Source organism: Triturus cristatus, chromosome 5_1 (assembly GCF_964204655.1).
Source record: "Triturus cristatus chromosome 5_1, aTriCri1.1, whole genome shotgun sequence".
Lineage (NCBI taxonomy): Eukaryota > Metazoa > Chordata > Amphibia > Caudata > Salamandridae > Triturus > Triturus cristatus.
The window spans coordinates 717,546,077-717,573,745 of NC_140587.1; the positions used below are offsets into that span (position 1 = coordinate 717,546,077).

Consider the following 27,669-nt stretch of genomic DNA (forward strand, 5'->3'; position numbering starts at 1 on the left):
GGTACACCAGGCACGATATCTGTTTCCATCACTCAGCATAAATAGAACCGAGTTTGTGTTTTCACCGCTGGTCCGAACAAGTGATATTACACCCAGACAAATTTTCGTCTCTCCCCTTCTCGGTTCCCCTCCTCGTGACGGCTCACATCTTGTCGCTACAAGTAAGTTTTATGGCTGGCTATATATGCTCCACATAAGTGACTACCTTCTATCATATGGGCACAGCAGCTTTTTATATCTAAATTTTCCCTGGTTTTTATTCGTTGCAGACCATTGCCCTCCGTCATCAATAGATGATTACATACCCACTTTGGAGTAATTTACTATATCCGGTGCCTACCACCACACTAGTGGGTAAGCGGTTGATTCATATGTTTAAGAATTCTTGATCGGACTTTTGTCGACAAAACTATAGGCGATGGTGGTCCATTTTATCTCTTCCCTTCTAGTTCACCGCGACATTACAACATCATACTTTTTTCATATTCAGAAATCAGTGGGGAACTTGGTGTTAGACTAAACTCGAGGTACATTTTATCCTCCTTTGGATTGGTTTCATTACTCTGTTCCCTCTACATCCTACAGTTTAGATACATAGGTTAATAAGTTCTCTTTTATGGTAATCTTATTATCCATTCAGACATAAGCGAGATAAAGGATTTTTTTTAGTCCATTTCTGTCTATACATGGACCCGTACCTTTATTGCAACATGAATCTAAGGCACATGATTTTTATATTCTAGTATTGGATCATTGCATCGGTACTTTTGTGCAATCAATAAAATGCTTCCTCGGCATTTTTAGTGTATTAATACATTGTTCTGTTTCTACAGGGATTACAACTATCTAGATCAGACCACACTATTGGGGATGACACCACATCCACCGATATATTCAATTAATAAATCTTCTTTCTGATTTCGATATTCATCCAAGGTAATATATACGTTATTCCAGGGATAATATCCAGTACTTCTCCCAATTTCTACCAGTCTGCCCCAATTTATTTTTTATTTTCTTATTATTTAGGTAGTATACCTGATAAACCACTACCCTGTTAACACCTTCCGCGTTCAGAAGTGCCAAGCTCTGAACCTGTTCCAAAAGGTACACCTCACATGTTTCATGGCATCTGTAAATCCAGAGATGTGGCGACCAACCACTTATTTTCCATCTTTCACTTTTTCAGTTTCTATGGAATCACACACGGGTTGAGGGTTATAAGGTACTTAGTAGTAAAGATGTATAAATGACATCATTCTTTTTAGTATCCATGTAAATGATGGACTAATGTTCTTTCAAATTCTGTATGGATTGCTATATACAATAATGAGCTATTTAGCTAAACCCCTCCTAGATTAGAGGAATATTTATTTAAATAGGACATACTTGCAACATTGACATTCATTTTTGTTTACATATATTCTGTTTAGGTTACATGAAATATATATAAATGGCGTCCTGATGAAGGCTTCAAGCCGAAACGCACGTAGGATTCAACACTTGCAGAGCCATGCCTACACAAATATATTGCTTTCTATAAATCTAACAGAGATGGAAGTTATGTTATGTTATGATGTTATGTTAATAGCATTTATTACGTGCACAGCTGCCCCAGCTAAGGGGCGTCCTGGCGCGTGACAAGATACAACACAACCAACACAAGACCACGAGTAAAGGGAACAGATTAAAACAAGAAAGTTTTTAAGGATTTCCGGAAAGACAAAAGGTCTTCAATTGTACGGAGCTGAAGCGGGAGCGAATTCCATAACGCTGCAGCCTTCGTCCGAAAAGAGCGCCCACCAGCTCGGCAAAGCCTGAACCTCGGGACTACTGCAAGCACTTGCTCCGAAGATCTTAATGAACGGGTTGGTACATAGCCGGACATAAGATTCGAAAGAATCTGGGGAGCGGATCCTTTCAAGATTTTAAAAGCCAAACATAAAACTTTAAAATGAATTTGCGACTTGATCGGCAGCCAAAACAATGCTCGAAGAGTGCTAGAGGCCGAGCAAGACCTAGGCAAGCCGACAATTGCTCTGGCAGCGTCATTTTGAACGCGTTGAAGCCGAACAATTTCTGCCTGATTGCTCCCTAACAGGAGCGAACTGGCATAGTCCAGGCGAGATAAAACTGTTGCCTGAACTACCATCTGTCTGGTAGAGGGATCGAAAAACTTAAGGACAGGCCTTAAGCCCCGAAGGACTCCAAAGCAGCACGCCGCGGTTTTCCCCACAAAGCTGAGAGTAGAATCCAGCCACACTCCCAGATTTCTCAACTCCATAACCGGAGTTGGAGCCACACCAAGTTCCGGCGGCCACCATCTGTCACCCCAGAGATCCCTACCCTTTCCGACGATCATGACCTCGGTCTTCTTTGCGTTAAGCTGGAGACAGTTGGCAGTCATCCAGCTAGCCACCTCCCTTAGCCCATTCTGGAACCTGGGGGCATCCACATCGGCATCCCCACTGATGGTAACCGCCAGCTGAGTGTCGTCAGCATATGAGACCATGTACATGCCCCATTGCTTGACGACATCAGCCAGCGGTCTCACATAGAGATTGAATAAGGTGGGACTCAGTGAGGAACCTTGCGGTACTCCCAAGTCCAGAGGATGGAATTTGGACTGATAGGGAGGTGTAGCAACGCAGAAGGACCGGTCATCGAGAAAGGAACGGAACCACTGAAGGGCTAGCCCCGTAACGCCAATCTCTTCCAGGCGGTGCAGAAGGATACGGTGCGAGACCGTATCGAAGGCGGCGCTCAGATCTAGCAACACTAGCGCCGCCGTCTGTCCCTGATCCAGCACCGACCGGAGATGTTCAACCATGGCGAGAAGGGCAGTCTCCGTGCTATGCCCAGCTCGGAACCCGTTCTGGGTCACGTCCAGAATGTTAGCTTGAGTAAGATGGTCAGTAAGTGCCTGATTAACATGGGCTTCCATCAGCTTGGCCGGCCATGGGAGCAAGGAAGTGGGCCGATAGTTCTCCGGTCTTAAAGTGTCCAAGTTTGGCTTCTTCAAAATAGGAGAAACCACAGCACGCTTCCATTTGGTTGGGACCGTGCCCATAGCCAATGAAGTATTAATCAAGGAACAAACTGTAGAGCGACCCACAAAAGACTGGTTCCTAAACAGGGCAGGACAGACGATCCAAAGGCGAACCAGATTTGACCTTCTGAGCCAGAATATCAAAAGCCTCGGGTAAAAGTTGCGGAAGAGATGCTAGCATGGGACAGGCAGGAGCAACCACCGCGGTCTTCTGAGAGGGCCCAGTACCAGGAAAGGCACGGTAGATGTCCTGCACATTTTCCAGAAAAAAAGATGCTAGGGCTTCACAGTGCGAGGTAGAGGCCATAACTGGAGAAGTGGAGCGCTTAGACAGCAGATCCTTAAGAGCTTTAAAAATAGTCTTGGATGGATTGGGGCTATTACGAAATTCCAGAGAGTAGAACGCCGCGCGAGCCCTACAAATGGCACGGTGGTAGATCTTAATAGAGGCCAAGTACAGGGCTTTCTTCGCCGTATCGTAAGATCTTCGCCATTCTCTCTCGGCACGCCTGCAATTCCCTTTCAGTGCACGTAGCGCACTGTCATACCAGGGGTTAGACTTTCTAGGACTGATCTTACTAGTCAGTATGGGAATAAAAAAGTCCAGCGCCCTGGTAATCCAATTACAGAACTGATCATAGCCCAATTCAACATCACTCGAAAGTTCAAGCGGGTCAGCAGTCAGAGCAAGATGAAGATCCTCTAACCTAAGCTTACTCCAATGTCTTCTAGGGATAGATCGGGCTAAAGGAGTTGGAATAATATCAGGTAATAAAACCCGAATATCCACTAGAAAATGATCCGTCCATCCGAGGGGCGACACGGAGAAAATTGAGGCTTCCGTTAAATTTGTGAAAAAAGGGTCCAATATATGCCCTCCTGAGTGGGTTGGTTGGGAGACTCTGAGACAATTGAAGGGCCTCAAGATCCGCGAGAAAGGTCCTCTGGTTATCAACATGGAGATTCAGATCTCCCAGTATAGAGAAATTAGCGCACCCAATTGCCAGAGCACTGACGGCGTCAGGGAAAGCCTCCCTAAATGCGACATCATTACCTGGGGGGGCGATAGACCACCAACCCCGAGATCGAATACTGGGGGCTAATCCCAATCTTAAAAGATGCACTCTCGCAACCAGCAATATGCAAGGCATTCCAAATGCAGGAAAAATTAGATTTCACTGCGAGTGCGATACCCCCCCCTCTAGTAGGGCGATTGAGGGTAAAGATAGAATATTCCGATGGAAAGGCAAGATTGATTATTGCTGCATCGTCTTCCTGCAGCCAAGTTTTGGTAACGCACGTAGGATTCAACACTTGCAGAGCCATGCCTACACAAATATATTGCTTTCTATAAATCTAACAGAGATGGAAGTCAGAATCTAAATGCTCTGCATGTTTAGAATTATTGCCCATGTGTGGCTTTTTGACAAAGTTTATGCAATCATGTGTTTAAATATTTGCTAATCATATGCGTTATTTTTTCTCTTCTTGATTGGTTTTGGATACATGAAGATATGTGAATATGATATGTAATCTTTCTATATAAAATACATAATGTTATAAAATAGGGAAAATTATATTTTTGTACCTATCAGTACATGTACACATTTCTTTGTTTGCTCTTTAGGTCCACTTTATTTTAATCATTGTTCCCAAGTTGTTTTGCTTGCAATTGTTAAAAGCACCCTGATTTAGGAATTTTTTCAGGGGTACCCTTATTTTTTCATACACCCTCTATTATGCCCACCTCCTGTGACATAGCACAAGCCCTGATAGTAGAAGTCCCACCATCTTCAAGATGGTGGGCGCTGAATAATGTGCTTCATCTTGCCTCCAACACCTGAGGGGTTGAGTTGGCAGAGGAGGGCACACCTAGTACTGTAATTTGGATTTCCCACCTGTCTTCCCGCCAAAAGGGGTGAGCACAAGAGGGGGGACCTACTCCTATCAGGAGAGGCTGGGGTAGAGTTTCAAAGGTGGAAAGGCCTTTGAAGCTTCCCACCACAGATGGCTCTTACTGACCGGGGGCTTTATTTTCGACCTCTGAGCATGCGGACGCTCACCCGATGAGGTCTGAACTCTGGTTCTTAGGTTTTCAGGGCATAATTATTCAAAAGTAAATTGTGCACTTTTTGCACACCACTAAACTGGAAATGCCTGAAACTGTAGGGCTTCTAGACTATGCATACCAAAGTGTTAACAAAAGGTATAGTAATAAAAATGATCATAGTCTTGTAGTTTGCAAACTGTGCTTTACACAGGAAAAAAATATAAGCAAATGTGATTTTCCTGGGTAACATGTATATGTGCTCATGTTTGGAGTTCACAACAAGCAACTTAAATTCAAATTTATAAATTGCAAAGTTTAAAAAAATTGCTTACCATGTCTTCAGGTTGCCCCTCATTATTCCAGGAACGCAACATTTCCACAGGTCCATCAGGTATTGCTGTAAAGCCTTTTCCTCCAGCTCCAGCTCCACAGTAACACACAAGCAATAAAAGGGGCAAAACTGTGAAACGAAAGTAAAATATAGTATGTTAGAATGTATGCAATATTTTTGTGGCATTTGCAATAATATTGGGTAAGGTTTTGGCAAGGAAAAAGATCTGTGCAGGTCCATAGCAAGAGCCGTACCCTTACACTAGCGTTAACGAACAAGTTACTTACCTTCGGTAACTATGTATCTGTAAGAAACATTAGTTAGTAAGATTCCTCACCTTAGAATATCCCCAGGAGTCAGACTGGATCCGGAAGATTTTTGTAGCAATACCCCTTGCGCGTCGCTAGGCGTCTTCTGCGGCTCCGCGTCAGTCGTTGGCGTCGTGCGCCGGAATGACGTCGGAGTACTTAGACGCCGCCCTCGCGCGCTGACGTCAGTTCTTGTACATAGCTTTCCGCGCCAGGAACGCAGAGCCATGCAAGAGACCGACACTGGTGCCAAAAAATCTAGGGCCCAGAAAGGGATAGCCTTAACCCTAGATGTCAGTTCGCAGAACGGGGAGGATGGGTGGGTCGGTGAGGAATCTAACTAATGTTTCTTACAGATACATCGTTACCGAAGGTAAGTAACTTGTTCATCTGAAAGAAACACGTTAGTTAGATTCCTCACCTTAGAATAGATACCCAAGCAATACCAACCCCGGTGGTGGGTCTGCGAACCAAGATCACACCGGAAAGTCCTGGAGGACAGAACGGCCAAAGAAGCCATCCCTCCGGACTTGGCTGTCTAGGCAATAATGCCTGGCAAACGTGTGCAGCGAAGCCCACGTTGCCGCCTGACAGATGTCCTGCAAAGGGACTCCCCGTCCCAAAGCAGTAGTAGCCGCCGTGGCCCGAGTAGAATGGGCTCGCAGCCCAACAGGAGGGTCCTTTTTTGCCAAGGAATAACAGATTTTTATACACAAAACGAGCCACCGGGAGATGGTCCGTTTGTGCAAAGCTTTTCCCTTCTTTGCACCCACGTAGCCAACGAAAAGCTGGTCATCCACTCGGAACTCTTTTGTGCGGTCCAAATAAAAGGAGCGCGCACGTTTTGGGTCCAGACGGTGGAGCCGCTCTTCCTCTTTGGAAGGATGCGGAGGCGGAAAGAAGGTGGGCAAGGTGACAGATTGCCCAAGATGAAAGGGGGTCACCCCTTTCGGTAGAAAGGAAGGACGAGGCCGAAGGACAACCTTGTCCGGATGAACAGATAGAAAAGGAGGCTTAGACGATAGAGCCTGGAGCTCACTCACCCGTCTAGCCGAGGTGATGGCTACCAGGAAAGCAGTCTTAAGAGTGAGAAGACGAAGAGGACAATTGTGAAGAGGCTCAAAGGGAGCGCACATCAGAAATGTTAAGACAAGATTCAAGTCCCACTGAGGCATTACGAAAGGGACAGGAGGGAACGTGTGAGTAATGCCTTTAAGAAAGCGTGACACTACAGGGGACTTGAAAAGAGAGGGCTGATCAGGAAGCCGTAAGAAGGCAGAGATGGCAGCAAGATAACCTTTCAAGGTGCCCAGGGCAGAGCCCTGCCGGGCCAAAGAAAGAAGAAAGAGGAGAACCTCAGAAAGAGGGGCGGAAAGGGGATCCACAGCCTTTGCTGTGCACCATGCCACAAATTTGTTCCACCGGTAGGCATATACCGTCTTTGTGGAGGGACGCCTGGCTGCCAGAATGATATCACAGACTTCAGGAGGCAAGTCAAATGGCATCAACTGCCGCTGCTCAATCTCCACACATGGAGGTGGAGGCTGGACAGGTGCGGGTGGAGGACCATCCCCTGCGACAGAAGATCCTCCCGAAGGGGCAGACGTATCGGAGGATCTGTCAACATACTTAGTAGCTCGGGATACCAGTACCTTCGTGCCCAATCCGGAGCCACCAAGATGACTCGGGCCCGGTCGCGCCTGATCTTCTTCAGCACTCTGGGCAGAAGTGGTATAGGCGGAAAGGCGTACAACAGACCGCAACTCCACTTGCGACGAAAAGCGTCGCCGAGCGAGTGCCGCCTTGGAAATTCCAACGCGCAGAACTGCTGTCATTGCGCGTTCTCGTCGGTGGCGAATAGATCTAACCAAGGCTCTCCCCACTGCTGAAAGAGACCTTGCGCCACCTCGGAGTTCAGACGCCATTCGTGATCCATCATGCACCGGCGGCTGAGTTCGTCTGCTCTGGCGTTCAGAGAGCCCGCCAGATGTTGAACCACCAGGGTGATGCCCTGGTGTTCCAGCCATGTCCAGAGGCGCAGAGCCTCCTGACAAAGGGTCCACGACCCCACCCCGCCTTGTTTGTTGCAATACCACATGGCGGTGGTGTTGTCCGTGAACACCTGCACAACACTTCCCCGGACAGAGGGAAGGAAGGCTTTCAGTGCAAGTCGGATCGCTCTCAGCTCCAACAAGTTGATGTGGAGGCGAGACTCCGCCGGAGACCAGTGGCCTCTGATCTCCGCCTCTCCCATATGGCCACCCCATCCCAGGAGGGACGCATCCGTCACTACGACATGCTCCGGTTGGGGTAGGGAGAGGCTCTTGCCAGTGACCCAATCGCGGTCCGTGAGCCACCACTGCAACTGCTGTGCAGTGCCCTCCGAGATCAAGACATGGTCGGACAGGTTGCCGTGATGCTGGGCCCACTGAAACTTCAGGTCCCACTGCAGAGCCCGCATGCGCCGCCTGGCGTGATGCACTAGTAGAATGCAGGAGGCCATCAGCCCCAGAAGCCGCAACACTAGCCTGACCGAAACCCATGATAGAGGCCGAAAGATGAGAATGAGGGCCTGTATATCCCGGACCCGCTGTTCCGGTGGATGAACCCGGAACTGCGCCGAATCAAGAACCTCTCCGATGACGAGGAGTTTCTGAGAGGGGCTCAGGTGTGACTTCGGCACATTGATGGAAAACCCCAGAAAATGCAGGAGATCCGCCGTAGTCTGGAGGTGGGAGACGACTGTCTGGGGCGAGCCCACCTTCAACAACCAGTCGTCGAGATAGGGGAAGACTGGAACCCCTGATCTGCGCAGATGAGCTGCGACCACCGCCATCACTTTCGTGAACACCTGAGGGGCACTGGTAGGGCCGAAGGGGAGCACGGTGAACTGAAAGTGCTCCGGACCCACCGTGAACCGCAGGTAACGCCGGTGGGCCAGCAGGACGGGGATGTGGAAATATGCGTCCTGCAAGTCCAACGCTACCATCCAGTCTCCAGGGTCTAGGGCAGCTAGAACCTGAGCCAAAGTCAACATTTTGAACCGTTCCTTCCGGAGGAAGGCATTGACGTTCCGGAGGTCCAAGATAGGGCGCAGGCCCCCCTTGCCTTTCTTGGGAACCAGAAAGTAGTGGGAATAACAACCACGACCTACTTCCGGACTCGGAACGCGCTCGACGGCCTCTTTGGCCAAGAGGGCCGAAACTTCCTCTCGCAGAAGATTCAAATGATCCTCCGAGATACGGTGGTGCTGGAGGGGTCGTCTCGAAGGGGAGGGAGTAGCCCCTGCGGACGATTTGCAGCACCCACCTGTCCGAAGTAATGGTACGCCAGTGGAGCAGGTGATGGCGAACCCAGCCTCCCACTGGCAAGGAATGGGCCTGAAAGCTCAGACTAGGAAGGCTTTGAGGCGGATGCTGCCGGTGTGGATGTGGACTGACCGCGTTGTCCTCCAGTACCGCCTCGGTGGAAACCACGTCCACGACCGCGTGCAGGCTGGTTCTGCGGCCGGTGGCTAGGCGGACGTGAGGAGGTGCCCCTTCCTTGGCCACGAAAGGAGCGAAAAGCGGAAGTTTATGGCCGCGGGGCCGAGAGGCCCAAGGACTTGGCCGTAGCCGGGGAGTCCTTGAAGAGAGCCAGCGCACTGTCCACTTTCTCACCAAAAAGGCGAGCGCCATCAAAAGGCATGTCCATGAGAGTGCTCTGGACATCCCCTGAAGAGGACGTGGACCGCAGCCAGGCGTGACGTCGAAGCGCCACCGTGGTAGAAATCGCCCTACCCAGCGAGTCCGTAGTGTCGAGTCCACATCGGATGGCATGGCGCGCTGCATCTCTCCCATCGGCCAGAGCCGAGGAAAGCCGTGCCCGGGCCTCCTCCGGGCACAGTGGCAGCATGTCCTCCACCGTATCCCACAGAGAGTGGGAATAACAGTCCAAGACACAGGCGGTGTTCAAAGACCGCAGGCCCAAACTGAGCGAGGAGAACAGCTTTTTACCGAACTGTTCCAGTCTCTTGGAATCCCGGTCCGGAGGAGCGGACGGGAAGGAGGATTGGGAGGTAGAGGCCTGGATAACCAGACTCTCGGGGGTGGGGTGTTGGGACAGAAAACTGGGGTCGCCCGGAGCAGGGCGGTGGCGCCTGGTAACGTTCCTATCCACAGGAGGGACTGTGGAGGGCTTGGACCAGGTGCCCTGCAGAACGTCAGTGAGGGCCTCATTGAATTGCAGCAGAGGCTCAGTGGAGCATGCGGCAGACTGAAGCACCTCAGTGAGGATGTTAGTCCTCACAGCCACGGCAGGGAGCTCAAGCCCAAGGGCCGCAGCCGCCTTGCGCAGCACCACAGAAAAAGCTGCACCCTCCTCCGAAGCCACAGTCGGAGGAGAGATGAATCCAGTGTCCGGTGAGGTATCCAAACCACTGGCCTCCCCCAGTTCATCTGCCCAGTCCTGTGAAAGTTGGCCCTGAAGGGCCATAGGGTCCTCAGACCCTCCCAGTCGCCCCCGTCATCCGATTCCTGGTATACAGGAGGAATGATCGGAGCCGGTCGATAGACAAATTGTGTCTCTAGCGGCGTCGGGCGGCGCGGCGTCGGGCGGCACCGCACCGGCGTCGGGACCGGACAGGGGCTGAACCGGAGATAGACGTCGACCGGAGTCTGCGTCGGAGGTGGCACCGGTGTCGACACCGGCGGAGGAGGCGTGACGAGGTCGATCGGCATCGACGGGGGCCACGGCCTGGGCCCCTCGGGGACCTGCGGCGCTGGGGCTGGAGCCGCCGGCGCGCAACGTCGCCCAGTCGAGTCCGCGGGGCCCAAAGGCGCGCGTCGACGGCGGGGCCAGGCTCCTCAAGGCCGAGAGGAAGGCACTGACCTCCTCGGGCGTCGCGTCAGTCCCAGGGACCGGCGGGTATGGGGACGTGCGCGGCGCCTGCAGCTCCGGCGGAGCCGCGGGGGTGGAACCACCCTGACCCTCGGCCTAGTCGCGCGACCGGCGAGGGGAGTCCGAAGAGCGGTATCGCCTCTTGGACTTCTTGGAGTGCTTCGACTTACCCGAAGACTTCGAGCCAGACGAGCGACAATGTCGAGTGCGGCTCCGCGACCGATCCTTGGACCTCCTCCTAGACCGGGATCGAGAGTGGCGACGAGCCGAGTGGCGAAGCTCGAGAAGCTTACGGGACCGCTCCCGCTGAGCTTTCGAGGTCAGGGCCATACAATCGGAGCACGACTCCGCGATCGGTCACCGACATCAGTCGGTGACAGTCGTCGCAGGCCTTGAAACCAGGCATCCTACCGGCACCAGAGTCGAGAAAGTGACCAGAAAGAGTCAAAAAAGTTAGTCAAAAAATTACTAAAGGGGTAGCTCTCCCGGATCGGCGCTTACTGGCGCGGAAAAAAGAAGAACTGATGTCAGCGCGCGAGGGCGGCGTCTGTACTCCGACGACGTCATTCCGGCGCACGACGCCAACGACGGACGCGGAGCCGCAGACGACGCCTAGCGACGCGCAAGGGGTATTGCTACAAAAATCTTCCCGATCCAGTCTGACGCCTGGGGATATTCTAAGGTGAGGAATCTAACTAACGTGTTTCTTTCACATATAAATAATAGAGATAGATAGAGACCAACCCACAACTATATAAGGATTTTTCCCCATCAGGTGTGGGCAGGCTGAGCCAACAAAGTGGATTATACAAATGCACCGCTGGTGACTGAAAATGAAACATGGTCAGCCGAGCGTAACACTAAATTCCGCGTACTGTTCTAGTTGTGGGTGCTCCTCTATCTCGCTGTTGTTATTTATGTAAACACTAGTGCAAGGGTACAGCACATATTTTTTCTCTGCCAAAACCTTATGATGGGTTGGGTTTAACCTCACAGCTTGTGGGTGGTCCTGTATTTCTTGACAAAACCAAAAGGATATGGTTTTTACAAATAGCTGCAGAGATTCAACCCATTAATAGTAGGAAGGGTTACTCTAGTTAATATATGATGGTATACATGAACATATTCTCTATCGGGGTGGGGGCGGGGGGACTATGTTTGAGTCAACTGTGTACTCGATTTTGTAATTTCTGTCCTCTGACATATCTATGTCCTGCAACAGCTGATACACATGTCCTTTGAATGAGTACGATGCTTAAGTGTTAGTAATTCATGTTCACATATGTTATACATATATATTTATTTCTGATGCATCAACCTGTTGATTCCTGACTAAGTGGTGTCCACTTCACCAATGGTTCTGTATTTAGCACTACTTATAGTTTTCTCACATTGTTGCAGAAGCGTCCATTAGGTCCTGAATAAGGCCGCCATACCTCTAGCAAGTTTTCCATCCAGCTCATCTACAGTATTTAGTATACCTCTATCAAAAGATCCCTGAGCTCCTTCTTAGTGAAGGAGTTGTAGCCCTTTTTGTGACTAGGTTCACATTGCGAGGAGGCTACCCTATGATAAATCATGCCACCTATGGGTGGGTGAGGGAAACTCTCCTGTAAAAGGACTACTTTGATAGTACTTATTCCTCTTCTGTATCGGACCCAGGGGTTTCTTTGTGTGTTATTGACTTCGGGTGTGTGCCAAGAGAAAGCACATTTAGTGCAGTGACGCATTACTTTTTACCCTCGTGGGTAGACTTAAGCGAGAGTCATGTGAGATTTACCGACTCAGTGCTGTAGAGCTGCGGTCCAAATGGGAGCAACGCCCTGCTGTCCAAACAGGTTATAGTTAGAGCTGGAGTGAGCTATTGCACTCTGATAGAGAGTTTTAGACTTTATGATTCAAATGTCTTCTATTGCCTTTAGGCATACAGTGCAATATACAACATGGAGTGAGCATAGGACTCTCCTGTTACGCCAAACCAAGGAAAGAAAAACAAAACAAACAACCCCGCTGGCCCCTCCTTTATGTTTACACTCACTCCACTATACTGTCACCAGTTCACTTGGTGTAGCTATGTCCCTTCTCTAGGAATTCCTCCCTTCTCTCTGCCCATATCAGCCTGTTTGGTCAAGCAAAGTATATGAAGATATCTGGGACATGTTAATTCATAGAATTCAGTAGAAAGCAAGTTAATTTACAGCTTCCAGAGATCCAGGTAGGTATCTAAGCGAGAGGTTAGTGCTAGTTGCTGGTGCTCCATGCCTAAGATGCGCCACATCCGGTGTGGCCAAGCCGTGGTTGTGGTAAGCTTCACTGAACTCCATTGGGATAGGATGGCTTGGAGAGCTGTTCCCAGTACGCGCCCAATGAGCCTCCCCTACAGGATCTGAGCGGGAAAGTCAGCGGAGTGAGGAGACCCAGGATTATGTAAGCTGGGTATCGCTGAAGCTGTGCATCAAGGTGTGTGTCTATGTCATTTAACACCGCCTCCAAGTAAAGTTTGAATTACAGACATTCCCATAGAAGGTGGAGTAATGTCCCCGGAGCTTAGCACTCTGTGCCATGTCTGGAGTTGCCCCTGTACAAACAAACAGGGGTTAAATATCAATAGGTGGGAATCTCAACGACGGTCTGCACGGTTGCAGTGTTGTGCGCTGTATGCCACGCACTATTATATAATTTGAAAAAAATTGGTAGGGAGGAAAAGATAGAACAATGTTTTTGATCAAGGACACCTTTAATTATCCTTTCATATGTGTATATAAATATTCACATTTACTTTTTGTCATTTTATCGCAGAGCATATAAAAAACATGTATTTACAAAACACCTCTGAAATAATAACAAACTTAAGCTACTGTCCACCAAGAATTATTTCCTATTGTGGAACCACCTTTCAATAGTGTGTTCTACCCAGAAGGCACATACATTGCGTATGGGAAAGTCTATCTCCATAGGTTCAAAAGCAATGTATAACTGTTAAATCCACATAAAGTTCAGTTATTTTAAGGTCCTTCTGTGCAACAAAACTGTCGACGCGGTCGCGTTTCGGCCAATCAATTTCTTTTGGCCTCTTCAGGTCAAGAAAAACAGCAGCACTCTACATGAATAGAAACAAACTCTAATAACATATAAAATACATAAACACCAAGATTGTACTTGCCGATATATACACAGGTCTCAATCCCCGAACATAATCACCAGACCAAGAGACAGAAAGTACCACCACCACGAGAGAACCACCGAATCCAGTGCAAAGAAAATTTCAAAGTGAATTTGAATTCTTCAGCTTTCCGCATAAAAAACCATGTGCGTCTCACCACATGTGTTAATTCAGAAAATAAATGGTGCTTCCTGAGATTCTGCCTACCAGAATCACATATAAAAAGGTTTCTAAAATCAAGTGTCTATCGTTAATCTCTTTCAATCTCTCCCCACTAATCTATATGCATCTCAACTGACCTTAAATCGATCACCTCGCTCAGCGTATCCCGCATGGAACCAACATGCTCATAGGCGGTGGAGCGTAGGGGGTTAGACCCCTGTCCCAACTCTAAAAAAAGAATAATGCTTCAAATGTGGCCCACTGTGTAGAGTAAAGAACCACTATGTCACCCGAATTATCGAACTTCGTACCTTTTGGAGCGTGTTTTCACTTAGCGCCTAACTTGTGTTCCAATAAAGTGAAATCCGTCCGCTGTGGTATACACGCTAATTAGTGAGGGAAACAAAAAACGCGGGGAAAGCAAGCATAAGTATAGGTATCTCAACTCAATCCCAGAGCCAGAAGCTGACTGCCCTCTACTCCTACCTTATAACTCTCTCTTTTCTTGGAGGTCTATTCCGCGTATGTCCGTGTTCGCTATCTTGCTCCGAACCAAGGTTCACAAGCCCAAACTCGGCACCTTATTTCTAGATGTCGACAGTGACAAGGGACTACCACATCTCCCCAACAAGGAGTGTAATGAATCGGCCATTTTAGAATGTAGTATTAGTACAGGCCAACTAGTTATTTTCGTTGCTCTCTCCCTTAATATAGAACACCATTGTTTATCATATTCTGAGAATAAAAATAAATTTCAAAGTGAGAATAATTATATACAAGGAAATTTAAACAAAAATAATAAAAAATGAAAATAAATAACTTGACTTGATCGAATGGATACTAGTGCGAGCGGTGAAAGGTATTCAAACTATAATAAAGCAAATCAAAAAATTATGATAAAAAGTAGAATAAAACCACCACAATTATACCCCATGTGTAAAACAGCAGAGATAGAGAACCTGTAAACATAAAGGCTCACATTCTAACAACACATATGAATATGAACATTTTACATATATACATCTATACATAGTGTCTGCACATGTCGGGTATTCGCACTATTATATAGCTCGTCCTACTCCTTGAGTGTTAGGGTCCACCCTAGCTCGTGCTCCCACAGTGTCTATCAACTTGAAGGCGTATGCTGTAGAACTGTGCATAATACAGTGATGAGGCAGCTGACCTTCTCTTTAGCTAGCAGCCACCGTTCAAAGGGGGTGAGCGCACGCTGAGTGCCGTGTCACATTTCGGGATGGGTGATTTGCATATATCGCAGCTCTTCTGTTTCTGCAAGCCCAAAGTCTAATTTGATCTGTTCAAAGGAGAGGGGGGGGGGGCTTCTGCATCAAACATCTGGTCCACAGACCAGAAGCTGGCCACCTACCAAGCTGTGATAGAGGTATGGAGCCCCGGAGTAAACTCAGAATTGCCAATTATATGTGTCAGGTGTGATGGAAAGGAGACCATTCCACTGGGGATTTTCCAGAGGTGCTTTCCTGCGACAGCTCCATCCATAAAGCACCAGTGCTTCTCCGATTTTGAACAACTCCACTCCACCAAAAACAGAGCTGGGTTGCTTGTAAGTAGCGTCAAAAGTTAGGGATCACCAGACCTTCCTCGCTGTCTGGTCTGTAGGTCAGTTCACAGTTCATACATGGCCTCTTACACAAAATGATTAGCTTCCCTCTGCAACGTTTCCAGTATGCCAACTGGGGGCACAACTGGTAGGGTTTGGAACAGAAAGCTCTTGTGGCAGCATGATCATTTTCAGTGCAGCTATTCAGCTGTTTCCATTGGGCTAGCATGCTACGGGTCTGCCTGAGCAAGCCTTGATAATTGACTGAATATCTCTTCGAGGCCAAATTGGACAATCGTCGCTTCAAAGTAATACCAATGCACCCGATTAAATGCTTTCTCAGCATCGATCAATAGGAACATTATCTCCTTATGGGAGCGCGAGGCCTTATCCACTATGTGCAGGAACCGTGTGGTGTTATCACCGGCAGATAGGGTGCCAATCTGGCCACTAGGATACTTGAAAAAAGCTTTGCGTCCATGTTGATGAGCGAGATAGGCCACTAAAAGCAACACTGCTGCCTGTCTTTCCAAGGTTTGGGTATAACCAAGATGGAAGCCTCAAGCATGGAGGGTGTGAGTGCAGATATCCACAAAGGAGTTGAAGAGGCATGTGAGAATAGGGGCAAGAATTTGGCAGAACTGTTTTTAGAAGAGTATGGAAAACCCATCTAGGTCCAAGGATTTCAGCAGATTCTGGTGTACTATGGCCAAGACTACCGCTTCAGTGCGTACGAGCTGGTCAAGAACTGTGGCATGCTGGGACGTTATACGGCGGGTATTTGCACTGCATAAGTAATCCTGTAACGCTTGTGGGGATCGGTCTTGGGCCACGTATAGGGACATAAGTCGCAAAAGGCGGCTGCTATCAGTAAATCCCTGGTTATTTCTGCACCATCCAGGAGATGGATTGTATCTATTCTCTGCTTGTCGCTTACCCCACAACTTGTTTGCCAATGTTCTGCCGCATTTGTCTCCCCCAGCATAAGAATGTTGGAGGTGGAGTGCCGCAAATTCTGCCTGATCTAAATCCAAGTCACTGAGGTGGGCACAGGTCACTCATAATTGCCGCTATATACAGTGAGCCTCTGTATGTTTGTGGATCATCCTGAATTCCCTCACTCTCGCGGCGAGCTCCCATTGTTTCTCTCTGTGAGCCTTAGATAGCGATAAATTCCCCTTGCATTACCGCATTTAAAGTATCCCAGAGGGTGGCAATAGTGGTGTCCAGCGATCACGGATCTCTAAAACAGATTTAACTGCCTCCTTGATATGGCTGAGCACCTCTGGCATATACAGCATATTTTCTCTCAAGCGCCATGGCCGGGACCCCTGTCCTGATAACGGTACCCGTAAAGTGAGCTGAACTCCGGGGTTCTATCTCAGCTGATGTGAAGCCAGCCTGAATGCCCCTCGATGCCCAAGAAATAGTTGAGAAGGGCGTACGTCTTATATGCATGTGAGTAGAATGTATAATCTTTGGTGTACAGGTGGAGGCCCCACCACATGTAGCTCAGGCCAATTTCTCACAGTCCGCTCACCCCCTCCCTGGAAAAGGCACTGTCTGTCCAAAGCACTGTCCAGACCTATCAGTGTCATTGTTTACCACCAGATTAAAGTCTCAATCCTATTAGAAGAATTTGATCCGGGGAGGCCATCACCTCTGATATATCTTGTTTAAGGAACTGCTCGTGATCGCTGTAGTGCTGATAAATGGAGGCTAGTGTGAAGGTCATGTCGCCTAAGTGTATTTGATAGGCAGGCTAGTAGTCGCCCCTTAAGTTCCGCAATGAGTTGGTGTAGCTTATTCCAGTGGAAGATGAGGCAGAACACATGCCCACATTTGTACAGAAGGTCTTTACTCTTTAGGAAAGCAGTGATGGGTTGAAAGCTCCGTTGCTTCTGAAAGGTGAACGCCGCTAGGTCTTGATATAATGTTAAGGAATGGCCTCTGAACTGCAAACGTTTTGCCTCTCTCACTTTGCGCAGTATAGACCCCTTTAGCTGATAATCATGTACACAGACAAGAATGCCTTGATGGTGGGGGTCAGAAGTCCGTAGCAGGCTGACCCTATGTACTCTGTCTAGCAGCATCTCCATTACAGCTTGCACACCCAGGATGTGCAAGGAGAGGACCTTGACGTAGTTATCAGTGTCTGAGCCTTCTCCTTTGTGGGGAGCCCCCCCGAATGTGGATGTTATTTCTGCAGGAACAATTTTCGAGATCCTCAGTATGTGCATGCAGGCCCTCCTGGTGTTCCCACAGTCAGATAATTTCCTGTGCAAAAGTTCAATCTATTCGTTGTGACCAGACTCATGATCCGAGTGTGGACATCCTGTCACCAATGTCTGCCAGATGCCGTTTGACTTCTTTAAGATCTTGGCTGACCTCCTTCCTGACTGCCTGTACGTCTTCACAAAGCGATGCAAAGAGTGCCTCCATGAAGGATCTCTTTAAGAGGACTTCCTCCTTGTTCCCATCCTATGTGGTTGGTCTCAGAGCCTGCGCTCCCTCCCCAGACGCCGTACCAGCATATCACATAAGCATCTCTATGAGGAAGCACTCTTTCTTTTCCCCTCGTGGTTGACACGGCAACTATTCGAGTTGAGTTTCTCCAGAAGGTCGCTTTGGAGTATTTCCACTAGTTGGGCCCGTGTCTTCAATCACAGTGCCGGGCCGTGCTCTAGGGGGCACCCATGCATTCTCACCTTGGGCCTAGCAGGCAGAGGTTTACGTACACCAGATAGTGCAGGCAGCAGGGAAGTGGCTCTCAGAATATTCAAATTGCAGGAAGGGAGTCCCTCCCAGACCAGGCACCCACAGCTCATTATCACAGTCTATACTTCAGTGCGCCCAAGAATATCCCCCAGTTCGCTGTTGAGGGGTGGCCATCCAAGCCTTCATTATTTATCTCCCTTATCCCCACTCACCATATGCTTCTCCTGGGGAGGGAGGGTAGGTGCTGTGGGTCTCCCCCCCCCACCCCCCGGTCCGATGGCGACTTACTCTGCTGTAATCCAGCCCTGCCAGGTACCAGGCATCACCCAGGTCAGCTGGGTCGCCAAGGATCGATGGTCCCCCAGGCACAGTCTCTCAAGCTCGACCTGGGGGTGGCAGACTCCCAGCCTCAAAAGTAGCAGTTCCCCATTATCCCCATCTGTTTCTCCAGGCTAAGCAGTTGAGGCTGCACTGCTCACTGGGGATCCTCAAAGGCCGCCACCAAAACTCCCTGAATAGCACTCAAAGCATCTTAGGGGGTCAAGCTTACACCGGGTATTTACACCTGCCTCAACCCTGCTCACTCACTGTGCCTCTCTGGGGGAGTGAGGAATGGGTAACCGCTGCTCACTGGCTTTCCTTCTCAGGGGCGGTGCTCCCTCAGCTCTCGGGTACCTCAGGCACCAGACTACCCAGGACATGTGGCCCGCAGCACCCTCGCTTAGCGTGGTTTCGGGCCCTGCCTCTCACTCCGGTGCTATAGAGGTGGCCCCTTGACGTGTCCGCCATACCCATCAGTTGTAGCGGGCCCATCGCCTGCTTCCGTCAATGTTACAGGTGCCTGTCGCAACACTCAGCAGCCTGTCTGCTTCCTGAGTGCTGCCTCATGCAGCACCCCCTCACTCCTCAGTCTGTGGCTACACCAGCAGCTATACTGAGGATGGCTCCACCCTGGATCACTTGCTAAGGGTAGCCATGCATTCACCTACGGCCTGGGCTCGGCCTGCATGCCCATTGCCACCGCCATCTTCTGTAAGATGTCTGGGAGGCCCCTAGCCGGCTTTGCATCCGTTTGGGTATTTGGGAGCTTCCGCCACATTTAGCTTATTGCCTGCGACTCCCCAGCTCACCTGCTTCCTCGTGGGCAGTTTACAATGACCGAAGAGCTTCTCTATCTGCTACAGGAGGCGGCGGTCGATCAGAGGAGCGGAACAGGACGTCTAACTGCACCACAATTTTGCCCAAGCCTCTAGTTTTAGGCTTTAAACCACCAAAACAGCAGTTTTGAATTTGAGACGGTACTTCTTTGGAGAGCTTGGGCATTTGATTTTGGTTTCTGGTAAGGCGTATTAAGTACATTTTAACACAGAAGTATAAGACAGAGTAGGAAAATTAAACTTATCTGGCCAGATGTAGGCTGGGTGTTGTTAAATCACAGGAGCCAAAACCAGTGTGCCACCTTATGTATTAAAGCATGCAAAATTGGGAAAAATTGGAGAGTAACCATATTTACTGACAATCAATATGGTTATGGGGTTGTGCATGATTTTGGCCAACTGTGGATACAGAGGGATTTCCTGACTTCTTCAGGGACTCCTATTAAAAATGGAATTTTTGTGAAAGAATTACTGGAGGCAATTCAATTACCAAAAGAGGTAGCCGTGGTTAAGTGTGCTGCTCATCAATCAGGAAATGACTATGTGACAGGCGGTAACCGATCTGCTGACCAGGTTGCCCAACATTGTGCAAGGTATAAGATTGCCTTAAACCAGAATATCGAAACATGTGGAATCAGCTGCCAACTTATGCTACTTGCAGGAGTGGGAACCTGGGAGGAGGTGAAAGGTCTGCAGGATGCAGTAGACATGAGAGAAAAGGAAGAGTGGGTGAAAATAGGATGTCAAAGAAGGGAAGAAGATGGTGTGTGGGTTTGTTACGATGGCAGACCAGTCATGCCAGACAGCATGCTTGCGCCAATGGCTAGAATGTACCATGGAGACACACATGTGGGCAGGGATGCAATGATTTGACTCTTTAGACAAGATTGGTTTAACGCAAAGTTGAGGAATGTAGCAGAGAGCCTTTGCCAGAGAAGTTTAATATGTCAACAAATGAACCCTGGCAGAAAAACTGTGGTCTTGCATGGGAAAGATTGGAGAGGCAGAGGGACCTTTTGTGAGCCTCCAGTTAGATTTCATTCAACTGCCTGCTTGTCGAGGGTTGAAATATGTACTTGTTTATTTTCAAAGTGGGTGGAAGCATACCCGACCCGAAGAAATGACAGCTTGACAGTGGCCAAACTTTTATTAAGAGAACTCATTCCTAGATTTAGTTTTCCAGTAACGATTGAATCAGATAGAGGGTCACGTTTTAATAAAGAAATAATTTGACTAATGTGTGAAGCGATCAAAGTTGAAAAGAAATTGCACTGTGCTTACCGTCCAGAGGCTTCTGGAGTGGTAGAACAATTGAATGGCACAATCAAGTCAAGACTCGGAAAGTTGTGTGCATCCACCCCACTGGAATGGCCTGTTGCTTTGCCTCTTGTTCTGATGGGACTCAGAAGTATTCCAGATAGAAATACTGGATTGAGTCCCCATGAAATACTCATGGGAAGAGCAATGAGACAAGCATGTGCACCGGGACACAAGCTGTTGAATATAACTGATGACTTGGTTTTGGAGTATTGCAAAGAGTTGTCTGACAGAGTGCGTTCTATCTCTCATCAGGTTGGGAAAGACTCTTTCAACAGATAGCTGAGCCACTCACATGATCTGAATCCCGGGGACTGGGTAGTTGTTAAGAATCACACTCAAGAATCGTGCCTAGCACCAAGGTGGGATAAACCGCATTAAGTTATTCTGACCACCTCAACAGCTGTAAAGTGTGCAGGGTTGCCTAATTGGATTAATGCAAGCCATACCAAAAGGGTACCAGCTCCTGAAGAAGAAGAGTTACAAGTGAAACCAGAAATCGGTGGTGCTGAAGGTCGTGCAGCTGAAGAACTTCCTATAGAAGATCCTAAAGTAGCTGCCCAAGATCAACCGAGCACTTATCAGGACGACTGGATCCCAGTGGTGGACATACCTGAAGTACTTATAAGAACTAGAAGTCAAACACAGTTAGATAGACAGGAGAAGAGTGAGGACCAGACAGTTGTAGAAAAACTCACTCAGGAAAGTAGGGACACGACTGTTAGGGAGCCTGAGCAGGAACAGATAAGGAGAAAGCAATAAACTCAGACAGAAGAAACTCAAAGCACTGTTGCGGAGTCTGAGGAGGGACAGTTAGGACTTAGAGAAAACGTTCAGGCAGAAGAAGGTAAAGAGGTAAAAAGACCTGAACAGGACCAGATAGGCATAGAAACGCAAGTTCAGGATATAGAAGAAAAACCAGACATCACCAGTCCTGAACAGGGTCAGATTAAGGTAGATGAACCCATCCAGACAGAACAGGCTGAAATAATAAGCCCTGGACAAGGTCAGATCGTGAGGAAATCTGAAGACGAAGCTGATCAAGTTATGCCAAAATCTAAAGAAAATAAGAGGAGTCTTGAAGAACCTGGGAGTGCAGTGAAGTTTAAGAAAAGTCGAAAAGGTGATAATTGGCCAAGAATTATCAAGAGACTGAGCTATCGACTTATGACAATCAGTGAAGAACCTGATCAAGTAAATGAAGTAACTAGTCAATCTGGACCTTCCAAAGTAATACCAAAACGAAGGAGTCAAAGATTGAAGACATTGAATAACAAGTTCAAGGGTCCTGAATGGACATATGTTATTCTTGAAGACTTTGAAAATCTCGATTTAAATGAACAAAGTGATGAAGAACTGAATGTTGAACAAGTTAAAGAAGAAGAAACGCGTTACTTACCTGTAACAGCAGTTATCCAGTATTGGTGTCTTTCATAGATTCACATGCGTGAATCATTCCCCGTCGTCGAGACGGGAGCCTCCGGTACATAAAAAAGTAATGTCCTATAGACATACATAGAGAAAAATAGGCCTAAGGGCCTCCCCTTAGTAGCCTATCCTAGTCCTTATGTAAAAAGGACCAAACTCTTAGAGCCAGCGAATCAGCTGTCGCCTCCCTCTAGAACCTTCCTGGCAGGAGCCTCAGTCCCTCAGATTTTCGTACGCACCAAGCTAGGTAGGCGTAATATAGTTAGAGAGAGACGCGAGTCCTTCCAGGGGAGGCGGGAGGGTTGCATGTGAATCTATGAAAGACACCAATACTGGATAACTGCTGTTACAGGTAAGTAACGCGTTTCTTATCCAGTATTAGGGGTGTCTTTCATAGATTCACATGCGTGAATCAGAGTAGTCAGCAATACATTATGCACATTTCTGATGTAACATGCCATATAGTTATTTTAGATAATACACATTATCATATCAGTTTGAAACATTGGCATACGTCAAAACAGTATATCAGCAAAAGATGTGCATACCAGGATGGCGGGATGTTGGATGGCTCACCTCACTGGAATAGATGGCGAAGCACCGCCTGGCCCACTGCCGCATCCTTCGTAAGTTCGGCATCCAGGCAGTAGTGTCTGGAGAAGGTGTGCGGTGACTTCCACGTCGCCGCTCTACAGATGTCCAAAATCGGCACTCCAGCGAACAGCGCTGCTGATGTGGACATCGCTCTGGTAGAGTGCGCTTCCACCCTGTCTCTTAAAGGCCGTCCGGCCCTGTCATGGCAGAATGCTATCGCTGAGGAGATCCACCGTGAGATGCTCGGTTTTGTTAGAGGCATACCCAACCTTGGCCTACTGTAGGCCACAAATAGCTGTGATGACTTCCTGAAGCTCTTTGTTTTGTCTATGTAAAACTTAAGACACCTTTTGAGGTCCAGAGAGTGGAGCATCCTTTCTGCTGCCGTGGTAGGGTTTGCAAAGAAGGAACGTAGAACCACCGGCTCGTTGAGGTGAAAGTCTGAAAGCACTTTCGGTATGAACTTGGGATTTGTCCTCAGCATCACCCTGTCCTGTTTGAACTGCATGAAGGGTTCCTGAATGGAGAGAGCTTGTAGCTCGCTGACTCTCCTGGCAGATGTTAGAGCGAGCAGCAGAGCCGTTTTCCATGAGATGTACTTGATGGAAGCTCGATGAATGGGCTCAAAAGGGTGCTTCATGAGTTGGTTAAGGACCAAGTTGAGGTGCCACGTCGGTGGGACCCGTCTAGGCCTTGGGAAGGACCTATATAGTCCCTTGAGGAACTGTTTGATAAGCCTACTGGACCAGAGAGACGGGCCTTTGTAAGTCCTGGTAAAACGTGAAATGGCTGCCAGATGCACCTTTATGGATGCATGCGCCAAACTTGACTGTGCCAAGTGTAGTAGATATGGCAATATCTGTTCAGGTGTGATATGGAGTGGTCTCAGGCCTTTCTCTAAACACCATACGCAGAAGCGTTTCCATTTGAGAGAGTAGGTTTTGTTGGTACTATCAGCCCTCGCTTTCGCCAGCACGTCCCTGCAGTCCTGCGGGATGTTTAAATGACAGAACTCTCTGTGCTCAGGAGCCAGGCCGATAATCTGAGCGATTGCAGGTTCGGGAATTGCACCTGTCCGTTGGACATTGTCAGCAGGTTCGGGTGCTGTTTCAGACGAATCGGTGTCCTGATGGAGAGGCGATGAAGGTCCGAGAACCAGTGCTGCCTCGGCCAGAACGGGGCAATTAGGATCAGGGTACAAGGCTCCGCCTTTATCTTCCTGAGGACCCTGGAAATCATCGGGAACGGCAGAAAAGCGTACGCAAATACGCTGAACCAGCCTATGGAAAAGGCATTTCCGAGTGACCTTGGTTGGGGATGCCAGCTTGCGTAGTTTGGGCATTTGGCGTTCTCCTTGGTGGCAAACAGGTCGATTCCTGGGACTCCCCATTCTGAGAATATGTGCGTTAGCGTATTCTCGTCGAGCTCCCATTCGTGGGAGAGGGATTTCTGTCTGCTTAGGGCGTCTGCGATGGTGTTGTCCTTGCCCGGGACATAGTCCGCTCTGAGAGTGATCCCATGGAGAACAAGCCAGTTCCAGATCTTTTGCGATTCGCGTGATAGAGTGAGCGAACGCGTTCCTCCCTGTTTGTTGAGATAGTGCATCGTCGTGGTGTTGTCCGTTCTGACGAGCACCTGGGAGTTCTGGATGCGTGGTAAAAAGGCTTGTAGCACTAGATACACAGCCCTCAACTCCAGAAGATTGATATGGAGATGCTGCTCCTGATCTGACCATTTGCCGCTTACTCGGAGGTCCTGAAGGACAGCTCCCCAGCCCACCAGAGATGCATCGGTGGTGATCACCAGCGGCGCTGCTGGAAGCAGGAATGGCAGTCCCATAGACAGATTCCTGTAATCCTTCCACCATTCGAGGCTCTTGGATATTCGCGGTGTTATCCTCACAATGTCTTCGAACGAACCCGTACTCTGAGTCCATTGGTTCGTGAGGGCTTCTTGCAATGGACGCATCCGAAGTCTGCAGTGAGGGATGAGGAGTATACAAGAAGATATCATTCCTAGGAGTGATTTGAAGGTGCGAACCCTTAGGGACTTCCTTGATGCCACCGCCGTGGCCAGAGATATTATCTTGTTTTTTCTTTCTTCTGAAGGAAATGCCCTCGCGCATTCCGTATTCAGGGTCGCCCCGAGGAAGGTGATGCTTCTTGTTGGGGACATATAGGATTTCTGAAGATTGAGAGTCAATCCTAGATGTTGGAAAAGATTGGTACAGGCGTTGGAGGATTTGGTTGCGCCTGCAGCTGTCGGTGCCTTTACCAGCCAGTCGCGAAGGTAGGGGAAGACTTGGTGACCCATTTGACGCAGGAAAGCTGCCACAGGTGAAAGGCACTTCGTGAAAATCCGCGGAGCGGATTTGAGGCCAAACGGAAGGACCTTGAATTGGTAGTGCTGTCCTGCCACCTCGAAACGTAGAAACTTTCTGTGCCCTCTGAGTATCGGGATGTGATAGTAGGCATCCTGAAGATCCAAGGATGTCATGAAATCTCCTTTTTCTAGAATGCCTAGTATTTCTTGGAGCGTCACCATCCTGAACGACTGACTCTTCAGGAAAGAGTTGAGTGCCCTGAGATCTAGAATGGGCCTCCACTTCTTTTCCTTCTTGCGTATAAGAAAGAAGCGGGAATAGAATCCTTTCTCCCTCTGAGCCGATGGAACCCGCTCGATCGCTCCTTTCTTCAACATCACCGATATTTCTCGGAGTAGCAGTCGCAGATGTTTGTGTGGGAACCTGCGGGGAGGGGTTGCAGGTGGGATGGTGGTAAATTCTAGGGAATGGCCGAATCTTAGTAGTTGGAGTACCCATCGATCCGTGGTGATGAGGCGCCAATTTTCCAGGAAATGGGTCAATTTTCCTCCAATCTTTGATGAGGGAGATAGTAGCTGGACTGGCTGGAGTAACTGGTCACTGGCGTCCGCCGGTGCCCCTCTTCTGGTTCTTACCCCTGAAGTTAGATCTTCCATAAGAAGACCGCCGACCTTGTTGCTGCTTCTGCTGGTACTGGGTCTTATTCTGGAAGGAATACGAGGACCTATTCTGGTAGGATCCTCTGTAGGAGGACTGGCCTCTAGATTTGTTGCCCCGAAAGGACTGATTCCTTGCCTGCAAGGTTCCCAGCGCTCTAGCCGTATCAGTGTCCTTCTTGATAGTTTGGAGCGCCTCGTCAATTTTATCTCCGAAAAGATGTTGTCCATCGAAGGGCATGTCCAGCACCTTCGTCTGCACTTCCTGCCTGAACGATGTTGCCTTCAGCCATCCCTGACGGCGCAGGACTGCAGCCCCAGCCAGTTGACGAAAACCTGTCATGGCCACATCTATGGCACAATCAATGATCTCGGCCGCCGAGGTTTGGCCCTCAGAAAGTAGTGCCTTGACCTCCTCCTGAACTGCGCTTGGCAGCTCCGCTAAATATGGGGCTATATCCTCCCAAAGTTGGCGGTTATAACGCCCTAACAGGGCTATGGAGTTGGCCACCTTGATGGTAATTGCCGAAGTGGTCGAAAACCTTTTGCCAATTGTGTCCAACTTTCTGCCCTCCTTGTCTGGTGGGGCTGACAGAGGAGAGGAAGGGTTACGAGAATTCATCTGGGCCGCCTGGGTCACGACCGAATCCGGTTTCGGGTGTCCAATAAGGCAAGCCGGCGCCGTGGATGGAGCCTTGTACTTTTTATCCAGGCGTGGAACAACCGCAGGTACGGAGGCCGGCGTCCGCATTAGTTTCTTTCCCTGGTCCCAGAGAAAGTCAATCATTGGGATTGACTTCGTCGTCTTCTTCGTCTGCTCCTTGAAGTCATGCAAGAAGCACTCAGTCTCCGTCGATTCCATGACCATATGAAACCGCGTCGCTGCTCGTTCAATTATCTTATGAAAACCGCCAATATCCACTGGCGGTGAATCAGCTTGGCGCGGTTGTGGGGAAGCTGGGGAGGATGCCACATACTCCTCCTCCTGGTCCGTCTGGTCTTCCTGGACCTCCCCCTCTTCCATCTCCTCAGCCTCCTCATCCGATGACTCTATCACCTGAGGTGGCAGTTTCTCGTGGCAGACCTGAGTAGCTGGTCGTGTTTGCTTTGGGGCTGTCGTTGGTGGATTGGTAGTAGGCACCGGGCCCCCTGTGTCCAGTGCTGGCGATTCCGGGAAACGTTGCTTGTAGTCCCGGATAAGGTATTTGAGGTCATTAACAATTGACAGGGGAAGGCATACCATCGGGGTGACCTCCGTGCGAACCTGTTCCCGGACGGGGCGTTCCTGGCCGCTCATCTCCTCCTGTTCTTCGTCCGTGCTCTGACATTTGACGTGCAGTTCAGAAGGGGAAGTAGCCTGATCAAAAAGTTCTTCTTCCGACTCCTCACTCTGAAGAATCTCCATAGGCAAATTGGTTTGCACCTTACTTGGAGACGTTGTTTCCGGTGTAATCTGTGTTCTGGTCAGTTTGCCAGATCCAGAACCATGTACAGGATCCCCTGCAGTCTTCCGTGCTGTTGGTAACGGTGGTAGGGCCATAGACGACATTCCTATTAGTTCGGATTTCTTCCATGGCTCAGAAATACCCATGGACGACGACGACGTTCCCGTCGACGATACCGTCGTCGTCGCCTTCGTCGTCGACGCCTTCGTACATATTTTACAGTCCTTAGGCACGTGGTCAGGATAAAGGCAATATAGGCAGAGGTCATGCTTGTCGTCCACATGTAGCCTTTTCTTCCCACATGAAGAGCAGGCCCTGAAAAGGGCTTTCTTCTGGGATTCAGACATGCCAGGAATTTTAGAAGAAATAAACACTCACTGCAGTAATAAGTGGCCTGAAGTGGTCTGCGTTCAAGTCCTTGAAGAAGTAAGTCACTTAAAAAGTGAACAATCTGGTTTGAAGGAAATCCTGAGGAGAACTCAGGCTGGAGACTCCCTAGCACAACGTGCGGTAG

The 27,669-nt window shown here is 49.0% G+C and overlaps 1 protein-coding gene across 1 annotated transcript in view; it reads right to left on the reverse strand.

Annotated features, from left to right (window-relative positions):
• The window catches only part of LOC146831408 (desmoglein-2-like), a 410,122-nt gene that overhangs the window by 62,762 nt on the left and 319,691 nt on the right, over positions 1-27,669 (reverse strand). Inside the window, exon 13 of the mRNA XM_085605709.1 lies at positions 5,432-5,559. Coding sequence (XP_085461835.1) covers positions 5,432-5,559 — 128 coding nt within the window. The remainder of the gene's footprint in view (positions 1-5,431; positions 5,560-27,669) is intronic.